Here is a 23,001-nt window from a genome sequence, read left to right as displayed (position 1 = left end):
TATGGAAGAGAGAGATTTCACTATTATGAATTAAGGAAGAAAATATACAACCACATATCAAAACCCCACTCACTCACTCACTCATCGTCTCTTTTGAGGCTACATGTATACACTCGTAAATTACATATACTCTCCCATCTGCTCACAACACTCATCCTTAAGCCCTTTACATCTTTACATCTCTTCTCTCTTCTCTCTTTAAACCTCTCATACCCATCTATATTTATAGAGTCATCAAACTCAATTTCTTGTTGGACATGTATTTTTCAACTTGCCTACAAAAAGTTACCGTAATGATCAAAACTCCAAATTAGAAACATAATGGGATATATTTTCTTCTATAAATCTCAACCTTCCAAAACGAAAAAAGAAAACTAATTTTCGACAAACAAATTTTGAGCAACAAACCCAACAACTTCCACCTTGGCTCAAAATTCAATCTTCGTGTGTTTCTCCATAACTCCACCTCGAATAAGAATATCTTTATAACTCTACCTCAACTGAAGATTTCTCCACCTCAAATAAAGCACTATGATGAACTTGAAAAACACTCTAACAGTAAGAGGTAAGGATCTGGTGTGAGTTATGTGTGCTCACAATTCCTGTTTGGGTGTGAAAGAGTGAAGTGTTATATGTAAATTCATTATCTTTTTATTACACAAAGCGTTTTAAAAGTCGTGATAGTCGTGAACCCGTTAGTATTCTTGGAAAGTACTCCATCAGTCCCTTATTAGTTGTTCATCTTTGGTTTTTATAACTTTTTAAGGGGATATGCAATTAATGAATTGTCCCCATTTTAAATTATTAAGTTTTCCTTCAAACTTTAAATGTATATAACTTCAAGTTGTAAGATTTTTAATAAGTTAAAAGGATAATTATGAAAAAATGATATTTATTTTGTTTGACTTTTCAAAGTGAATATTTAATTTGGAACATTTTAAAAGAGAAAAATGAACTACTGTATACAGGAGAGACAGAGTATCTAGTTTACGAAAAGCTACCGACATGTTATGTTGGGCCCACCTATAGACAAAGCCATGGACAATTGGGCAATGTTATTTTAATTATTTCTTGAATTGCTTTTGGTTTATCCACTGTGGGCCAAGTTTAACTTTATTGGGTCATGCCTTCATTTCAATTATTGTATACTTCAAAATCAATTAAAGAATCTTCAATTTTTTTTTGTTTTATTCCCCCGAGAGATGATGGTGGTGCCAGGCAAATTCACCGTCTCACATATACGGTCCCTTCGAATATTTTATTTTCAAATTTTGTAATAAGAGTTTTTACCATTAAATTATCTCTTTAGAATTAAGAATCTTGGAGTTAGGGTAGCAAAAAAGTTAAATTCATTTAAGTTTTGTTTGATTAGATGAAAATGATATGAAAATGTACAATAAAAGAGAAATTGAAAATCTTTTAAGAGTTTGGATAAAAAGAAAATATTATACTTTTCTTATATACTTTCACTTTCTCGCATTTGTTTCTTCCTAACTAAACAAAACCTTAAGCTCTCAAGGCAAATACCACATAACGCGATCCGAAAACGAAAAAGAAAATATGGGATTACAAAATATCCTTTGGAATCCCTTCAAATCCCATTCCCTTTTAAAATCCTATCATTCCAAACAAGTGATATTCTATTTAAAATTCAAATCTTATGAAATATCCTCGATCCCAAACACAATGTAAGATCAAAGCCTAATCCGCCACTTATTAGTTAATTGTGGTTTTCAATGAACTGATTCACACTTTAGCCCAACTTGCCCATTGGAAATCCACCCCAAATTGGAAACCCTACTTACCACTTTGTTGTATTGCTATACTTGTTCGAAAGAATAAAGTTAGATGTAGTATTTTGTCATTTGCAGTACTGTTTTATTCCTTTCTTTATCTAATGTGTCCATATGCAGTTGTAGAGGACCATTGGGTGAGTCAAGTCACAGTCGATGCGGTCCTTTGATCATTGGATGCGTTCGTGTTTAAGTTTTCCTTTCCCCTAACTTCCTAGGATGATTAAAAATAAATAAAAAATGTTTCATAATAATGTAAGCCCAAATTAGTAATTGAACCTCACTTTTTTAAGGAAAGGGTTTAGTTGGTAGAACGTCCAGCTCTTCTAGTTACAATGTGTTCATGTTCAAATCTCCCTTCTACTAATTTGCCAAAAAATATATACAGTATAATTAAAGGAAAAAGTAAAATTATTGAAACAACCACTTTTAAAATTGTTTACCACTTTAATTATAAAATATTTTTATTAAAAATACCATTACATATACATGAATAAAAATACTTTACCATTCAAATTTCAAACCTAATAAATAATGTTTTTTTTTTTTTTTTTTTTTTTTTTTTTTTTTTTTTCACAGTCCATACTCATACACTCCACTTAAGAAATTGTGTTGCAGCACTTAAGATGATTTGAACTTTAGACTTGATACTTTTTGAAGTACTAGGGTCAAATTCTTATCCACTTGAGCCAATCCCTTAGAGTAATAATAATTGTGTTTTTTTAATTGAACCGTATAAAATAAGTTCCAAACATTTTATGTATCGTAAATTTTGAAAAATACTTCACTAAATAAATATTTTTGAAAGATTTTTATTGCTCTTAACCACCCCTTGAACTAACGAAAACTATCAAGTTACCCCCCTTTCATGACGGAACTGTTAAATTGTTACGAAATGACGATAATGTCCTTGATAGTATATTAATATTTTATTAAATTGAAATTATAGTGTGAGAAGGGTAATTCCGTCATTACGAATTATAAGGTTATTTTGGTTAGCAAAATGATGCAACTGTTACACATGATACGATCCCGTTAATTTCAGACGTAAAACTAACAGGGAGGGGGTGATACGATATACTTTTTAAAATATCAAGGGGTATTATGATAGTTTCTTTAGTTGAGGGGATTAGTTGGTAATTTTAAAAAATAAGAGTGTGATTTTATGATTTTAGCTTATAATACTATTTTATTATCTCAGTTAGTTGAAAATTTAATATTTTATATTTAATGAAAATTATCTTGTAGAATATATATATATATATATATATATATATATATATATATATATATATCATTTGGTGTTCTTATCATTTTCCTTTAAAAAATTTTGTGCAGAATTCAGGATGACTTTGACACTAAATATATATATATATATGTGCAGAATTCAGGATGACTTTGACACTAATATATATAGTGTCAAAGTCATCATGAATTCTGCACAAAAATTTTTAAAGGAAAATGATAAGAACACCGAATGGTAATCCTAATCCAACGTGGTTTTGCTACTTAAAACTCATTCAACATTCTACTTGTATTAAACAACCTAGTGTATAAAATATTCTCTTTCTTATGTTACATAACAATATTCAAGGCCAAAAAATATTGATTAAATATCGTGAAAAGAGAATGTTGGGTTTCTGTTCTTAACATTGCCATCACCGTCACCGTCACCATCACCATCATTGTAGGTTTATACATGTATATACATATTTTTAAATATGGCAGTTTCCATCTCCACGACTTTACTAGGGCCAATTTCGAAACCTTAGTTTGATCCACTTTTACTCCATTTAAGTTCAAGATCTATTACTTCGATTTGAACATTATGCATAGCTTAATTTTGAATTAGTAGGTTGAAATTTGACTCTAATCTTTTCAAAAGAGAGAGAGAAAGAGAGGTCGAGTAAATTTCGAGAGAGAAAGAAAATGAATAAAATTTAAGTAAATTTTTAGAGAGAGAGAAGTGAATTTCAGACCCAATTTTAGATATAGAAAATAAAAAAAATAAAAAAAAAATTAGGGAAGAGAATGGAGCCAGAGATAAAGTAAAGAACCTTATATTGAAGACAAGGTTGAATATTGAGAATATATATGTCCTTTTTAAATTAATAGCGTGTCAAAGACAGTCAAATTTGGTTGGTGCCCATTCCGGAATTTTTGTTTGGTTTCTCTATACTACTCTTTTTTTGAATTGAATATTTAATTAAACTAATTACTATTAATGCAATATTAGTCAATTAACTAAAACTTAAATAAATTTAAAATTACAAAATTTTACTTCTATTTAGCAAGAATATGAATGAAAAAAATAGTAATTTAAAACTTAAATGAAAAAATAAAACAAAAATAAAAATAAAAATAAAATAAGCAAGACTAATTATTAATTATAATATGAAATTATAAGACTCATATGTTAGTATTAACTGTGATAGAAAGTACAATCCTATATGTATATATTTTTTTTGGTGGAGTAAGTACAATTCTAAATACTTATTAAAAAATAAAAATAAAGTACAATTCTAAACAGGGATGTTAGTTACGTGTGTCAGTTAAGCTACAACAGAATGCAGCGCCGGTGAGGAGAGAGGAGAGAGGAGAGACAGAGAGTGGGGACAGGTCTCGAGACACAACAATCCAACCACTTGCTCCCAATAAAATACAAACTCCATTTTTCTCTCTCTCTAAAACTCTCTAGGGCTTTCAATCTGAATCTATCCATAATTCAACAAGTTTCCCATCCCAACTGCTTACAGGTAAAATGGATTTTCATTTGTGTATATATATAATTATATATGTATGTATGTATATCTAGCTTTGTCTCTGAAGATAGATCTTGATAAATAGAGAAATGACCTAATCTTTGTGATGGTGGGAACAAAACCCTAATTTTATGCTCTGTTTGGCTTGTATTCACACTTGAATTTTCCTCCGCTTGTTGAGGAAATCAAGGTACCCTCAGCTCCTATCAATAGAGAGAGGTTTTTGTTTCTATTAGCGTGATTTTGGGCTGATATAGAGCTGTACATGTGCTGAATTAGATGAAAACCACTTATTTATTTATTCTGTTTGCCCTAGTTTCTTGACCAGTAACATGAATGCGGACTTAACTGCACAAATGCTGAAATATGAACAAAACCCTGATTGTACTTTCCATGTTACTGAATCATTGTTATTTCAAGTTACCTCTTTTCTTTTTTGTTCCCCCTATTTTATCTTTTTTCTGGTACAATTACTAAGAATTTGGCTTGATATACAACCATTTCAAGTGCTTAATTGAGACAAGATCCTAATTTTATTAGACAATTCACACGCTTTTGATTGTATAATGATCAAGTATTGCTTTTTTTTTTTTTTAGTTGTCTCTTTTAATTTTTTCGTAGCTTAATTTAGTGGTGGTTGGAAGACTGTTTCAGTTTGCATTTGTGTTATTTTTGGAGTATTCAGGTAATAACAATGTCGACTCCTTCAAGGAAGAGGCTGATGAGGGATTTCAAGCGGTTGCAGCAAGACCCTCCTGCGGGAATAAGCGGGGCACCCCAAGACAACAATATAATGCTCTGGAATGCTGTTATATTTGGGTAAGAATTGGATTAAAGTACATAAGAAGGAATTTCTGTGGTATATTGTGTTTATTTGTTTATTTATTTTTGTTTCCATAGTATGTGGAAGTATAGTTGGATAAGCCATTTTCTGGTTTCTTTTCTGGTGTGGATTGCAGTCCTGATGATACACCGTGGGATGGAGGTGAGATGATTCTTGCACTCAAACTTTCGTTTGAAATAACGTTGTTTCACGTGTGAGGTTGTTTAACTGTGATACATGAATTTGTCTGTATTATCTTGCATTCATATTATTTTTCTTGTATTTGAGTATACAATTTAATTGTGATACATGATTTTGTTTATAACTAAGGTGTATTGTTTTATAAATAAGCACTGGAAGGGTGCAATCATGCAGGAGCGGTGAAGGTTGAGTTTTATACATGGTTTGAAACATTTTTCTATGGGTGAGGTATGCATGGGGCGAGGGTTACATTTAGAAACATCAATCATGGATTTGTACGCTTGGAAAAATATTATGATCACTTGTCCAAAAGCCAGCCAAGCCATAGCTGCTTGTTTAAATTTGAGGCCATCCGGAAACCTTATTGACCTCGTATTGATTTCTTCTATTTACATAAATCAGTGGACCAGCATGGGCCCTCTGGGGAGGGGGCACTGGGCCAATGCTGGTTCCATCCATGATGTTAGGCATTTTATCTTCTAACAGATTTTTTAAATATGTGATGTGTCCATTATTGAGAATAATTTCTTAATTGCGCCACAGTTTGAGTCTGCCTTGTGTAACTTTCCCCTCTTCAGGCTAGGGACCAGTTGTGTGAAGGATAACTTTGAAGGCCGTATGGCAATTATAGCTGGTTTGTCTCAAAAACATTCTCTTAAGATCATTCAGCCAGAGCAACCATTCTGTCTAGATTGTTGTGTTTGACTCTATGTTACCATTGCTTGCATTGGTTTTTAAATGGCACAAACACTTTGATATGTCCAAAATTTGAACTAAGGTTCTCAATTTCAGAAACATGGCCAGCAATTGGCGGATGTAGTTGGACTTGCCATCGACACTGTGGTTCTCATTCTAATGTAGGGAATTAATAGTTGGTAGATGATATAAATATTGAGATAAAATGGGGTCTTGATCGAGGAGTGGAAGAACTAGCAGGATAATTTTTTTATATCTGTAACTGTTGTGTATTGATTTTTTGTCTTCTTCTTTTAAGAATGTCTACTAATGGCATGTCCGTCATATGTTAAATTGGAGTCCATGTGTTCCATAGTAGATAAGAATCATACATAAGGATTAGGCTTTCACACATATGTTGGAAGTTATATCCAACTTTTCGTGGGCTTTATGTTGCTAAAACAATGTTGTTAGTCTATCGGAGTTTGCTTTGGTGATTTTGCTAAGGTTCTGCGATTTATTTCTTGACCTCTGTGGTATTACGAGCATAAGAATCAAAATAGGACGTTTATGTCAAGAGGAGTTCTTGCTCCTCTTCCAATGATTTAATTATTTTCTTGGATTCTTTGGGGCCTTAGTCCCCGGTTCCATTTCTGTAATTGGGATACGTTCCCCTTTTGAACGTCTTTTTATTTACTCCTTATCAAAAAAAAAAAAAAAAAAAGACTCAATCACCCTATTTGGACTCTTTTCTTCACTCTTTAATGTTTTCAAACTTTATATATATGAAAAGTATACTTTGTTTTTCCTTATGTACTGATTTCACAATTTAAATCTACAAAACTTTTCATTTGAGTACTTGAGGTATGTTCAAATTGACACTTCATTTTAATCTTCAAATGAACACAGAGATGAAGTGCTTAACATCATCTCAATGATCCTATAAATGGGCCTCTTCACATCCTTAAAAGAATGCTTTTTTGTTTCTACCACATCCTCCTCTTGAGACATAAAGGTGCAACATGCCAAGCATGCTGAAATCTTTAACTAACACAGCCACCACTCCAGCAACCTAGAAGATCTCTCACAGTCCAGGGCATAGCCCAGATTACTCTAAACGAAGAAAACACTACACGCCATAACCGCCATCTAACAATGAGGGAGGTGGTTAATTCTATATAGTGGTGTTCGAATTAATTAATAGGTCAATTGAATTGGGCATTACAGAGTAACCTAGTTGGTAGAACGCCTAGCTTAGGATTAAAAAAAGGGTCAAAAGAGGTTGACTGGGTCAATTATTAGTCCATTGGAGCCATGAAGAAAGTGAGCCCAAAAGATCCTCACCCATAGCCCCACTAATGAATTCAAGCCCATGAGAAAGGTAAAAGACAAATGAATTGTAGTGGATGATAGGAGCACCCCCATGTGCTTCGTTGGATTGATACAACCACTCTTGGTTGGTTTTAGGAGCTGATTTTTTCACTCCAAGAAACCAATATAAAAGAGTAGTTGTAGAAAAATCTATATACAATGTGAAGGCCAATACGCAAGGCATTTCGTATTGTGAGAAAGTGTAGTGCAAAACCTGTACATATACTTTATATCTATTTCCACTATCACTTCATCACTAGGGGTTCTTTTACATCTCTTGATCCCACCATCAATGGCTTGGGAGGAATTCATTGAAGAAGTCGTATGGGTGATTCTTAAAGGCAATTTCTACCATTGGAGGCTTCGATCTTGAAGTTCCACCATTGGAGGCTTGGATTAAATGTTTTGAAGGGACAAAAAGTATTATCTTGGGATCTATAATTGTGCATATGGATGATGTCATCGCTTACCTCACATGGGCTTTAGAATTTTCTGGGAAATTCTAGATGATATGTGAAAGCTCTTTATCCATGGGCCATGGCTATTGTTGTATTGTCTTCTACTTATATTCATGTGAATGTAAGGAATTAATATTTTATATCGATGAATATATTTAATGGTTTAATTTAATTCATTAAATTATGAAGAAGACTTGGGCATTGACCTTTAAATTAAATTGGAGGTTTTGGGAAATGACAAATGCACTCTTTTCAAAATTATTTTTGAAAATCGGCTCTAATTTATTATTAAAAGTCGTGGCAAGCCCCAATGATGTCTAAATTTAATGGGGATTAGATTAAATCATTGTTGCATGTATTATGAATGTAGTTTAAATAAAAAAACTCTAGAACCGGAATTTGTAAATATCGAGTGGGAGCGGGGCTTACAACACAAAACTCCATGGCCTTCGTTTGTTGGGAAATGGCCTTTTTAAAATTAAGTGGAAGCATGTTTAAACACCGTAGATGTGTTCATGTGTAGATCAATTGGGTTTGATGAAAATACCAAGGTTGTTAAAATCCGGATTCTACGTAGGATCGTTGCGGGCTCCGTAGAATCGGAATCGTAAGATTCTACCAAACTAGTAGAAAAAAGTTTCAAACTAACCTGTATGACTAAAATATAGCAAGAATAAGTCCAAAACCCAAAAAATTGTATAAAAGAGCCACTCCAAATATAATATATAAGAGAATGTAGTGCTACTAATATATCCAAATAATTCAACTAATTAAGTTTCAAACTTTTAATATCAATTCAATTATATATGAATTATAACTTATTAGATGTTACTTATCAAAAAAAGAATTGCTACTTATAAAGAATTCCTACTTTATGTATAATGCTACTGACTACATGCATTACTGAATTATTATGAACATAAACATTATACACTGAACAAAATTAACAAATATATATCCAAAAACAGAAACAGAACAGATTAACAAAATAAGGTACAACTGAACAAGAAATACCCATGCATAAATCAATTAGGAACAACTGAACAAGAAACCAAATAAAGGCTTGATGTTGAAGAGCAGCTGAATTTGGAGTGTGTCGAGTGTCAAAGCAATTCGTGGGAACTGAGAAGGCTTTATATCAAAGAGCAGCTGTCTGAAATTCTGAAATAGGGCTCAAGTGTTTTGTGCTTTATTATTATTATTTTTTCCATTTTTATCTTTAATGTTTTGGGCCTCAAGATCGTTGGGCTTTCTTATTAAAAGAGTTCAACCCATCAAAACAGTGTATTAGCCCCAAAAAACAGGGCCAAACAAGGCACACGGTAAAATCGTATAGAATCAGTAGAATCTTACGATTCTACCCAAAGGAGTATTTACATGCGATTTTACTCGTTTTGGAGGTCTAGGATCGTAGAATCGTGCTAATTTAGAAGTCAATGCCCAAGTCTTTCTCATAATTTAATGAATTAAATTAAACCATTAAATATATTCACGGATCTATGCATGATGAATATAAAATATTAATGTAGAAGACAATAAAACAATAGCCATGGATAAGAGCTTTCACATATCATCTAGCATTTCCTAAAAAAATTCTAGAGCTCATGTGAGGTAAGCGATGACATCATCCATGTGCACAATTGTAGATTCCAAGAGAATTCTCTTTGTCTCCTTAAAACATTTAATCCAAGCCTTTAATGGTGGAAATTGCCTTTAAGAATCACCCATATGACCTCTTCAATGAATTCCCCTCAAGCCATTGGTGGTGGGATCAAGAGATGTAAAAGAAACCCTAGAGATGAAGTGGTAGTGGAGATGGATATAGAGAGAGTATATCTATAGGTTTTGTCTTACACTTTCTCTCTCTACAAAATGCCTTACGTATTGGTCATCACATTGCATATAAATTTCTGTACAACTCTTTTTTATATTGGTTTCTTGGAGTGGAAAAATCAACTCCTACAACCAACCAAGAGTGGTTGTATCAATCCAACTAAGCACATGGGATGCTTCTATCATCCATTACAATTCATTTGTCTTTTACTTTTCTGATGAGCTTGAATGGGGGTATAGGTAAGGATCTTTTGGGCTCACTTTCTCCATGGCTTCAATGAACTAATAATTGACCCGGTTAACCTCTCTTAACCTAATTCAACTAGCCCATTAAGTAATTCGAATACCACTATAGTGAATTAATTGCTCTCCATTTAGAATGGTGATTTCCACGATGTCAATTTGCGTAATGACCCCTCTATGCTTAATTTGGCTATCGGATAATAATAGCCACCCTTGATTATTTTCCGTTTGACAACGTAATAAAATAATATATTTAATAAATAAATATATAAAAATCATTTTTATCAAAATCACGGAGGCCTCCAAATTTCTCTTGATCATATTAATCAAGTCAAAATAAATTTAATAGCACCGATGCAAATCTTGAGAATATATTTCCAAGCTACCAAGTAATAGTTACCCAAAGTACCGGTCTTTAGACCCTATGGACCCCGCCGAATAGATCAAACCAACTATCAATAAATAAAAGAGTTTATACCTCTCTCATGCTTGAGAGTCATGAGAGTCATTCACCATGACGGTGATAAGGAGCAAATTGTTATAACGGTCTCACAATTTACTTACCTTATCCTAGATCCGGTTCATCTCTTAGTGTCCATCCTTTATTACCGACCATGAACCATTTATGGTAATGCAATTTCCACAATTTATATATCCCGGATATGAACGCCCTCATATACATATAAATTACTTGCGTAGTCAAGGGGACAGCTTGATTCAAATACCGAATCAACCAAATACACATCATTCACCAATTATATAGAAAGCATCTCATAACACAGATTTATAAATTGGACAGAAAATGTCTTCTACAATCCATTAAATTTGCTATGCTAGGGCATACAAAACCAATTGGTTGGTTATCTCTTCAACCTTTTTATACATGCAACACCTATTGAGTATTAATTTTGAGGGATTAGACCTAGCTCTAGGCTCTGATTAGGGTAAGTGTAAGGCTGTGATCTAGACCTAGAGGGAGGGTGAATTCTTTAATTGCTCACTTAACTTTTTTTCACTATTCTTTTAATTTAAACAGATATAACAAAAAATTCAAAAATCAATTAATTAGAAAGCATGTAAATTAAACTGTTCATCTTGATCAAGATATGTAAAATCATAAAAGTAAAGGAAGCATTCACAATATGAATCCCCTTGTGGGAAAACCACCAGACATAAGTCCAGGCAGATCAATTCACTGTGTGAGAGAGATATTACAACTAGGTTAACCTGATTTTTGGACCTTAGAAATCCCCTTGTTATCTCTTCATACAGACTTTCATTAAACTCTCCACTCGATTGTTTAGGTAGCTACTTCATCAACAGATCCACTCATCCACACAATCAACTTTTCATTTATCAAATTGCTCTCCATAGCTAGTCGTCCAAGATTATGTTCGAAGTATTGTTGATCTTTAGTGCTGGTAATTCCAGAAGCACAACAAATTAATGATAAACACCTCAAAACATATGAAAGAAAGAAATGCAGCAGAAAATTGCTAGATTGTACTGAAGAATGCACATGCTCTATGCATGCTCTGAATTAGTTGAATATTGCTTGCATAGTTTTTTCTGAACATATCTGGTCTTTATATAGTACTTAGAAGCCTATAAAGACTAGGTTAAAAAGAGATTCATTTTTATTTGGAAATTGAATTTGTGCAGATTTGGCTCGATCTAGTCAAGTGTCGATCAATCAACACATGGCCAGTGGCCTTCGATGGATCTGTCATCAATTTTAGAATTAGGATTTTATTTGGTAAAAACTCTGAAAATATGTTTATGCACTTCAAAGAGGATTTTTATTTATCAAAGTACGAAATTTTAAGAAATCCTAATTGAATGAATGCATGAATACACGGACATTAATTAGTGAGAGCATATATGAAAGTTGCAATTACTTTTTAGCCCTTGGTTAGAACTTTGACTTATGAATATGCCCTTGGACAAGTACTATTCTTCCTGACTTTTGGAAATACTATTTAAAAGTTACATAAAGGTAGACTTTTTTTTTTTTGTGTGATAAGTAAAGATTGTCTAAAAAGTGTTCAAAGCATAAAGATATAGACTCAAGCTTTTGTATCGGAATTAGCCAACTTAACTCCTATTAACCTAACAAATTTCAATTTGTTCCTCAAGCTATTTGTAGTAAAAAATCAACTCCAAGTTGGTTGATAGTCAAGGATCGTGCATGTTATTTGAAAGGGTTATGAATGGGGCGGGGTGTAGGTTACACTTAGAAACATCTTTCCTAAACCTTGGGGACTTGTATTGATTTATTCTCTTATCACTTTGTTGATGTTTGCGTCTTACATGACCTGTATATGGTACATTGAAAATTGGATAAAATACAATGACCTCCCCTGAGGTTTGGTCTATTTACACTAGGATGAAACTTATGCATTTTTTGGCAGCATGCCCCCGAGATTTGGCCCCTTTTTTTGAAAAAAACCTCCCCTTCGTACATAATTCGGTCCTTTTTGTCAGAAAATTTGGTCGAGGTGACTAAAATGCTCATCAACTAAAAGGGAAAAACCATCTTACCCTTATAGTGTCATCCAAATGACAAAAAATCCTTGTTTTAATCGACAAAAATACCCTTCTCACTCCCTCCCACAACAAACCCCCCCCCCCCCCCCCCCCCCCCCCCACACACACACACACACACACACACTTCCAGAACCACCATTCCCATGTATAACACAAAAATATAAGAGAAAAAAAAAAAAGAAAAAAAAAGAATATATATATATATATATACATCCTCTTCAATAGAAATCTCAAAATTCAAAATCAAATGAGAGTTGAGAAATCTCACTTACATACACATATCAGTTCTATATACATATATATATATAGAGTAATGTTTATGCATATATATGTGTATATGTGAATACATATATATATAGAGAGAAATGAAGAGCAATTAGGTCTGTTTACTGTATTTGGGAATGAATAGCAAAGTTGCAGCAAATGGGTCTGTTGCTTTATAGAGAGAGAGTTGATAGAGAGAAGTTCGGCGGCGTAATTCCGGGTGGTTGTGGTCGTGTCTGTGAATAATGAATATGTATGTATATATATGTGTGTAAATAGGTATATATTAATTTTCTGATCTGTACATATGCACACACACACACATATATATGTATATTTATATATTTAATTTTCAGATCTATAAAAATATATATTTATATGCATACATATAGATTGCTGTTTGTATTCAGCAGAGAGAGAGAGAAAGAGAAGAGGAGGTTTGAATTGAAACGACCAGGTGTTGGAGATATGTGTCTGTCCGTTGACACCATGTTTGTTTTGTGGTGTTCAACTTTAGTCTAGAGGAAGACTTAAATCCCAACTAGTCACTGTAATAAAAAGTAAAAAATAAAAATCAGAATTAGTTAGACAAGTATGGTCCAGTCAGACCAAATTTCAATATGCGGCAAAATATGAACCAGATAAAGATAAACTATGAAATCTGTACGTTGTCGGTGTGGTAGAACCAATTTCACACACGACAAACACCAAGAACTTACCAAAACGGTCCAGAGACCAAAAGATTTTCCAGCGACATTCTGGACATTGCGGTGGCCATGGTGGGAGGTGTGGTGGAAGCTGGAGAGGAGAGAGTGAAGGAAGGAACGGAGGAAGGGAAAAAAAAAATTGTAAGCGGGCAAAATGGTAATTTGATATAGCTAGATATTTTATTATTTGTAATAATAAAATAATATGGGTAGAAAGGTAAAATCACCCAAAAAAAGTAACCAAATCCATCAGAAGGGGGTCATTGCAAAAAAAAAATGGCAAAAGTTTTCTCCACTTGTAGTTAGGCCAAATCTCAGGGGAAGTCATTTTATTTTACCCTTGAAAATTTTACAATCTACATGGGATGTCTGAAGCTGCCCAAAATGTTACAATATATGTCATTTTGCCTTTTTGTAAATCTTTTGAATATGTAATGTATCCAGAATGATGAATGATTTCTTAATTGCACCACAGTTTGAGATCTATATGTGAATGTTGTTGCCTGGTGATTATTTTTTCCCTGGTAAATAATTATTTTTAAGATTAATTTGCTTGCAACCCCAGGTTCTTTATTGTTATGTTGACTTTTCAATAAATTGCATAAACATAATTTTTTTTTTGTTCAACTCAACAATGCCTTAACCTAACTCTTGGGGTGGCTACAAGAATCCTTTTGTCATCAGACTGAGGTCTTATAGGATGGACCATGGGTTTTAGGCTGATTGTCTGCCTTCTGTGACCCTCCTCCTCTCTTCATTTTGGGGAGCAGCTGTGTGAAGGATAAGACTTGGAACATATCATTGGTAGAGTTGTATACATAAAATAAGGCCATATTGCAATTGGTATTCATATTTCCTCCCCTTTGGTAGGTTGTAATTGCATTTACCATGTATATTTAAAAAAATAACATATTGTAATTGTTACTGGCTTGCCACAAAACATTCTTTTTAGATCGCTCAGCTAGAGTAACCATTCGGTCTAGATTGTTGTGTTTGACTTTGTGTTTCCGTGGCTTGCAGTGGTTTAAATGGCACAAACGCTTCAAGCCCTCGTGTCCAAAATTTTGAACTTAAGTTTTTTGTTTCAGAAACTTGGCCAACAATTGGCCAATGTAGCTGAACTTGCCAGACTCTTAAAGAAATATCTGTTTCTCATTTTAATGTAGGGAATAAATAGAATTAAAAAATACACGGTAAGGATGTTTATAAAGTTATATGAAAATTTTGTCATTTCAAATAAAATAATGAATTGAGATCAAATGGGAGTCTTGATCAAGGAGGGGAAGAAAAAGAAGTGAAAGCAGCAGGATAAACATTTTATTTTATCATTATTATTATTTTTTTATAAGTAAAATTGTATTAAGAAGCCTTCAAAAGGGGAACACATCCCTCAAAAGCTACACAAGATGAAATAGGGCCTCTAAACTCTCAAAGGGTCCAAAGAGTCAACTATCTCATCCATGGATTTACAATTTCTCCCTAGAACCCAGCAAAAAAGAGTACTAATAATGGAGAACTTCAAAGCGCCAATATGATTCTCCTGTCCTTCAAAGGATCTCATGTTACTTTCAAGCCATAAACACCACCAAATGCACAAAGGCGTGACCCTTTAGAAATCACGAGCTTGGGCCCCCACTATACAACTTCTCCAAAGCCTCAACCAAGCCTCTAGAAGACCTGGGCATAACCCACTGAACCCCAAACAAATCTAACATCAAAACCTAACAATCCCGTGCCACTGGGCAATGTAAAGGAAGGTGGTCAGCCGTTTCCTTGGTCTCTCTTGCACATGATACAAGAGTCCAAAACGTATCTCCTCCGCTTAAGATTATCCTGGGTCAAGATCTTTCCAAAAACAGAGGCCCATGCAACGATGGCCACCTTGAGGGGGGCCTTAGAACTTCCGGGGGAACGCATCCCATGGGGCATCCGTAAGACACCTCTTAGGATATTTTTTTGTAGTTATGACTGTGTTTGTCCTCTTTTAAAAAATTGTAGCGTCTGCATCTCTGTCATATCTTTGAATAGGCATCCATGCATCCTTTAGTAGATAAGATAATTAGGGATCATTGGTTTGCAAGCCTTGTGCCATAATGATTAGGATTTTCACGCCTATGTTGGAAGTTATATTCAACTTTTAATGGGCTTTGTGTTGCTAAAACAATGTCGTTAGTCTACTGGAGTTCGCTTTGATGATTTTGCTAAGGCTCTGCGATCTTGACCTCTATGGTATTATGAGCATAACATCACAATAAGAAGCAATTTCCCTATTTGGGCTCTTTTCTTTACTCCTCCAACATTTTCAGTTTTTATATATTTATGAAACAGTATGCTTGTTTTTCCTTATATTCTGATATTGCAATTTAAATCTCCAAAAAATGACCTTTGAGTACTTCAGGTACGTTCAAGTTGACACTTCAGTTTACGGAGGATTATCCAAACAAGCCACCAATAGTGCGATTTGTCTCCAGAATGTTCCACCCAAACAGTAAGTTGGTGTAGATTCTTGGGTGTTTCATATTAAGTTCCAAATTGTGTTGAATATGACCTTTGCTGGTTTGTTGCTACAAATTTATGTCTGAATTTGATCAGTCTATGCGGATGGAAGTATATGTCTGGATATTCTACAAAATCAGTGGAGTCCAATATATGATGTAGCAGCTATACTTACATCTGTCCAGGTAACTTGGACTATCTGAATATTGTCTTTTAGAAAAATGAATTAAATTTGTTGCGTAAGTTATTTCTTCTGTTTTCAGTCTTAAAACTTTTGAAAATTTGGGTAGTTGTACAATAATAGCTGAATTGTCAGTTATCTATTCCCAACACATCCTTCTTAGACACACGTAGTCACGTACACCGCATCGTTCTTATGGGTATGTATACAGCATCTTTTGGAAATATATCTGGCTGAGGACAAGTATAGCTGTGGCTGCCAAGACGTATGGGTACATTAGAAGAATCTATAGAAATAGAATTAGTGGAAACTGATTGTTACAATTGCAACCTATGATTTCTGGGGCAGTGTCCTACTACAGGTGTGCCACGTTTTGACATGTTTTATCATGGACACACATGCCAAAACGTGTTTTGAGACTTCCAGCCATTTCTCCTGTGTTAGAAGAGGGAAAGAAGAAAAAAATAGTCAGAGAGAAGTAAAAACCGCCAGAGAGAGAGAGAGAGAGAGAGAGAGCTGTTGTAACTGGTAAAAAGATATAACCCTACCTTCTCCATTGTGATTCTGCTGCTTCTACCTCTCCTAGTCTCCTTTGAGTTATCTGCAATGTCAAAGTGGTGCCCATTTAAGGTTTTTGAGCCCAAAGGGCCTTTTCTATAAATGAGCCCTATGAGGAATCTTAAGTCCTAGATTTGTTTAATAAGAAACGGCGACTTAAAATATATTCAACTTATAATCGCTAATTCTATTATATTCTTTAGTCCACTTCTTGGAATATAATATTTTATTGTAACCCCAGCTGTGGCAGCCTTTGCAAATGTACTCTTGTCCTTAAAATTACATGCATATAATGGTAAACCTGGCTAATATTTGACCATAGATTTTGAAGATCAAATAAATGATAGAACATATAAAAAAATTATTAAAATGAAATTTGATCTATATCTCTATATCCAATTCTTAAAATTAGAAGCTGTCATGTCAATGTCTCATGTCCATGTCAAATCATAGATGGTAAAAGCCCAATCGCTAAGCATGAATGCTGGTTCAAGAATAGGAGCGACCATTATGTACAAAATAATACTAAACTTTAGACCCATATCTTGTACAACCTTTTCAGCATCCCATGGAGGCAAAACAATAAGGGATTGAAAAATGAAGCTAAGAAAATAGTAATAAAAAGCAAAACAAAATGCGATAAATGATTTTATGCAAAACTAGACTCGAAAGAGGGTGAAAAAGTTATTTTTATATTAGCAAAGGTAGGATAAATTAATTAGGGACATGTATCAAATTAGATATTTTAAGGATGTGGACCATAAAATATTAGTGAAGGATAGAGACATTTGTATGATGTAAAAATTATTTTTGACACTTAATGAGGAATACCCTAGAATCCTAGATAAGAAGTGAAAATAATGAATTTAATATACTTATAAAAAAATAATGAATTTAAAGTAAAGAAAATCAACAATTAAGAAGTAGAAGACACATTAAGAAGATGGGAAAGGATAAAGCAGTTGGGCTGAATAACATACCTCTAGAGGCATGGAGAACATTAAGCAAAGTAGGAATTGAATGATTGTGAAATTTATTTCTTAGAAAAAACAATATTCTAAAAGAGGGAACGGTGTCAAATGAGTGGAGAAAAAGCACAATAGTACCTACTTACAAAAACAATTATTGACAAATTAAATTAATGAGTCATTCAATGAAATTATGGGAAAGGGTTATATAATACAGATTCCAGGGGTTTGCACCAAGTCCATATTTATTCACAATATTATTAGATGAAATCACAAAAATTTTCAAGCAGAAATTTCATGGTGCATGTTGTTTGTCGATGACATAGTGCTATTGGACACTTCTAAGGAAAATTTAGCAACAAAATTAGAAATGGTCGACCCGACCCCTCAAACTATACATATCAGCCACAGGAATATATTTACAACAAGAATTTCAAAACAAACTTCTCTTTGCTTTACTTCTGGTGGAGGAGGAACACATTAGAATCAAAAGATCAAAAAATTAAGACCAAAATGGAATATAGAAAATGCAAATTATGTAAAGAGTCCGATATTGATAATATAATGATCATGTTTCAAAACCAAAAGGTTATCCAAAGTGATCATTTTCGATGCTTAGGGTCAGTAATACAAAAAGATGTTGAGATAAATAATGATATAATTAGTAGAATTAGAGCAGGCGGGACAAAATGGAGATATACTACTAAGATTTAATGAGATAAAAGAGTAACAAATAAATAAAAAGGAAACTATTATCGAACAGTTATTAGGCCAACTATCTTTTGTGGTTCAGAGTGTTGTGCTTAGAAAAGAAACAGGAACAAAGAATTCATGAAGCGGAAATGAGAATGTTAAGGTGGATGATAGGGGTCACTTTAAAAGATAGGGTTACTAATCAAAATGTCAGAGAAAAATAAGGAGAAATAACGAGTGCGACTATTTTTTTCCTAAATAAGGAGTGCAACTATTTATGGTAAGATAAGGCCTAAGATGGTATAAACATACCCAAAGGAGATCGATAGATACTCTAGTAAGAAGAGGGAGACAAATTTGCATAGATGGTAGGAGATAGCGAGGACAAATGAAGTTAACATGGGATTAAATCATTAGAAATGATTTAAAAGGTTAAATATTATAGAAGATGGTTTTGTATTAGAAATAAAGAATTCGTATGGCTGACTCCGTTCATATGGATTTAAGGCAAGAATGATGATGATGATGTTGATGAAGAATTGAATTATATTAAATCAACAAAGCCATTTACAGTAATATATGTTACATGAACCCTTGAGTTCATCTATGAATTCTTATGTTATGCTTATTAACCTAGTTATGGGAAGAATTCCATTTAATTTTTCTATATTTTGTGGTGTTTTTCCCAACTTGAAAAGGATTTGATATTCCCTTTCTAAAGACACTTTTGTCTAGGCTCCGTTTTATTTCATGTCAATGAAAAAATTATTTTTCTTGTAAAAGTAATATATTTTATCATGTAATGTATGCTTTGCTTCCTATTATCATTAATCCAATCCATTACTAAAACCACTAGAGTTGCTGGGCGGAGTGGCCTTATAATGATCCCATATCAACAGGAAACAAACTTTTTTCAGAGTTTTTATTTTTGATAAGTGAAAATTTCAGAGTTTTTGAATCAGAAAAAACAGGGCATAGGACTGACTAATTTTAAATCCTCCTTTTGAGAGTAAATTTGTGGGCATCCGATCTCTGGACAAAAAGTGACCTTAACATTTTGACTCTAGGCGTAAATTTACTTTGGCATAACTATTACTTACTAAGAAAGTTTCAGAAAATTTGAATTCAGTCGAGGCTTTCAGTTCAGCCTTGGGATGTTCTGGTTCCTTGCTTCCATTTAACCAGATAGCTGATTTTGTTTTTTTAAAATAAAAAAAAACAGTCCCTTGCTAGTTGGGTTCACTATTATAAAAACTAGACCAACCCAACGGTTTGAATGACCAGAGTCCAACCTGTGCCTACCTTTATTCAGTAGGGGTGCAACTTGGGCGGGCTAACCCAGCCCAACCCAAACCTAGCCCGAAAATTTTGAAACTTGGGCTTTTAAATTCACAAATTGGGCTCAAATTGGGTTGGTGGGTTTTATCAAAACCCAGGCGTGTTTGGGTTGGGCTCGGACTCGACCCGAACACAACCCAACCCAAGATTTTAAAAAAAATTCCAATATTTTTTATTTTTTATCTTCCAAATCATATATATACGTATCTATATATATGAAGCCGACGCCGTTTTCCTCCTCCTCTGCCGACTCTATCTTCCTCCACCTCTGCCTCTGCTGCCGCCTTCTTCCTTCACCTCTGCCGCTGCTGCAGCCTTCTTCCTTCACCTCTGCCTCCGCTGCCGCCATCTTCATTCCCCGTTGTCACTGCCGCCAAAACCACAACTATGATTGCAAACAAAGTCTTTGTGTGTGGTCTTTGACCTTGATTCCCAGTATAATGGCAATCACAGTTTGTGAGATGAACATTTGGGGAAAAAAAAATTGATGTAGAGAGAGAGGGTTGTTTGGTAATGAATTTTTTTTTTTTTTTTTGGGGGTCATATTCTATTTTGAACTCTCTTTTTTTTAAAAAAATTAGGCCTACCAAAAAAAAAAATTTTAAAATTAAAAATTATTTTTGGAAATCCAAATTTATATATATGTAAAAATAAATATAACCCATATTTTTATGGTAGGTCTATTTTTTTACCGATTTTTCCAGCCGATTAGTTTTTATCCTTTGATATTTTGATGGTATCCAAATCTTCTTCTTGTTTTACTATTTTTGAATTTTAAATTGTCATCTTATATATATATATTGACATATGTTATATGTGTGTATATATATATTTATATAGAGGCCTACCAAATTTCTATATATAAAAGTAAAAATATAACCCATATTTTTATGAAAAATAATTTTCAGGTCTATTTCTTGCCAATTTATTGTGCTTATTAATTTTTATCCTGTGATACTAGTTGTTGGTACCCAAATCTTCTCCTTGTTTAATTATTTTTGAACTTTAGATTTTTTGTCCCCTTATATATAAATATATATTGACAGTTAGTATTAGTGTGGAGAGATAGAGAGAGAGAGGGGCCTAACCCATTGTTTGGGTTGGGCTTCATGGGTTGAAGCCCGAATTTGAGTTAAGGCCACAACCCAACCCGAAGCCGGGTTGAGGTTGGGCTCGGGTTGGACCAGCCCAAGTTGCACCCCTATAATTTTACTAGTGATTTTTTAATTCCATATCGTCAGTCAATTTTAGGAAAAATAAAATAAAGTAAGAGTTACAAAGTAAAACAGAAAATAATTTTTTTGTTTTGCGCAAGTATTATTATCCTTCTACCTCATTCCTTTTGGGTGACGTGCCATATTATGGGATGTATCTTAAAATGTCAATCAAATAAAAGGATGGAAAACCCATATAAAAAATATAGCAAAATTTGAGCAGTGTTCATTATTAATGATGTATTGGCTAAACTCAATTTATCAATTGATAGGGACTCAATATTGAATTTTACTCTATGGTCTGACTTGTTGAACCACTGGTCCCACTTGATAAGACTGTTGCTTCTCTGGCTTGACGATCAGTTCATTTTTTTGTAGTCTTTGGAATGTTGCAAAGAAATTTCATTAAATTACTTGTAGACTGGGAGAGGCCACTTTATTTTATGACAACTTCCACAAGATTTTTGCAAAATTTTCGTCTTTCAATTGATTTTTTGAGTTTATAATGTGAACAGATGTGGTATCGACAGAGTACTTGTTTATTTGTGCTGCAAGCATTACAATATTGAGGTTTTCCCAACATAAATCCTTATATTTACTTTCCGGCACCTAAAATACAGATTTTTTTATGGTTGGGGTTGCGGGGGACAGTAGTGGTTTATCCTTCAATTGGTACTTTAAAGAAGTAGGTACTACCTGCTTTTGGGAGAAATGGCAAAAGATTACACAGTATTAGGTGGAAAGAGAAACATTTGCCACATTTTTACTTTCACACGACTTTGGGGGGAGAAATTTGATATATAACTTACGATCGTAGGGATGTTTACTTTCTGCTACATCATTGATCATTTTGTGAATTAGAGTATTATTTTGTAGACCACCAGTATTTGAATAGCTTAGTTCACGTGATGCACTAACCTTCTATAATCTGTTGCAGTCACTGCTCTGTGATCCAAACCCTAACTCTCCTGCAAATTCGGAAGCTGCTCGGATGTTTAGCGAGAGCAAAAGAGAGTACAACCGTAGAGTAAGGGAGGTTGTGGAGCAGAGTTGGACAGCAGACTGATTCTCGGCCGGTGCTCTTGTATGGCCGTCCCCAGTCTCCCGGAGCTTGTGGGCTTGTCGCGGTCTCTCCAAGAACTATTATGCAAACTTTTTACCTATAGTATGAGAAACGATTGCTCCCCTTCCTATTGCTTCTGGTAGGGCTGTTTATCTTGATATAATTATGATATGCTGCACTTGATAAGCTTGTGTAAATTTAAATTCCACGTATTGATTTGCCTTGAAATGTAATGAACTTGCCTGCTGCTATAAATTCTGCTGTTTTGATTCCAATTACTATAAATTCCTTCAAAATGCAATTTGATGACAGTGATCAAGGCTCTCTTTGTCCCGAAAGATTACATTGGCAATGATGTTATGCTTTTATTAACAACATTTTATGTGGCGTGCATAAGCGTAGTATCAACTCCGTTTGTTTTGACGTAAAATATTTTATGACAACTCAGAAAATAAAAAATTTATTTTTTGAAAAATATTTTACATCTAAACAAACGAAGCTTTCATTCATAACAATTTACCTTGATTAATTTCCTATAGCAACTTCCTTTTGCGGAGTTGCGTACAATCTTTTCAGAAAATGTTCAGTTCCTTTTTTTTTATAAAAAAAATGATAGTAATGCTAACAAAGAAATATTATCTAGTTTTTGGAAGAACTAATCACAGCTTTGAAAAGTTGTAAAAATGAGTTACAAATTACATTTAGTAGGAGAAACTCCGCAAACTCAAATTACTACTTGAATCCACAACTCAATGAAATTGGAATTGAATGTGTAGGTGTATAACTTGTGTGACAATATTAATTTAGTTACTT

General features: G+C 33.7%; 1 protein-coding gene across 2 annotated transcripts; it reads left to right on the top strand.

The window, feature by feature from the left end:
- Nucleotides 1–4,343: 4,343 nt before the first annotated feature.
- Nucleotides 4,344–22,526, top strand: LOC132286611 (ubiquitin-conjugating enzyme E2 2-like). Of its 2 annotated transcripts, none has more exons than XM_059788972.1 (6): nt 4,344–4,549; nt 5,241–5,374; nt 5,515–5,540; nt 16,076–16,165; nt 16,270–16,358; nt 22,063–22,526. In XM_059788972.1, the coding sequence occupies exons 2-6, from the start codon at nt 5,250–5,252 to the stop codon at nt 22,189–22,191; spliced, it is 459 nt and encodes a 152-aa protein (XP_059644955.1). In that variant the 5' UTR covers nt 4,344–4,549; nt 5,241–5,249; the 3' UTR covers nt 22,192–22,526. The 2 variants fall into 2 exon arrangements, with proteins under 2 accessions (XP_059644955.1, XP_059644956.1); XM_059788973.1 differs by lacking the exon at nt 4,344–4,549 and adding an exon at nt 4,622–4,745.
- Nucleotides 22,527–23,001: the final 475 nt, after the last annotated feature.

The sequence above is a fragment of the Cornus florida genome, unplaced genomic scaffold (assembly GCF_030987335.1).
Source record: "Cornus florida cultivar Cherokee Brave unplaced genomic scaffold, ASM3098733v1 CherokeeBrave_3.0.0_Hap2_Chr11, whole genome shotgun sequence".
Taxonomy (NCBI): domain Eukaryota; kingdom Viridiplantae; phylum Streptophyta; class Magnoliopsida; order Cornales; family Cornaceae; genus Cornus; species Cornus florida.
The sequence above is the reverse complement of the archived record's forward strand: the minus strand, read 5'-3'. Positions and strand labels throughout refer to the sequence as shown.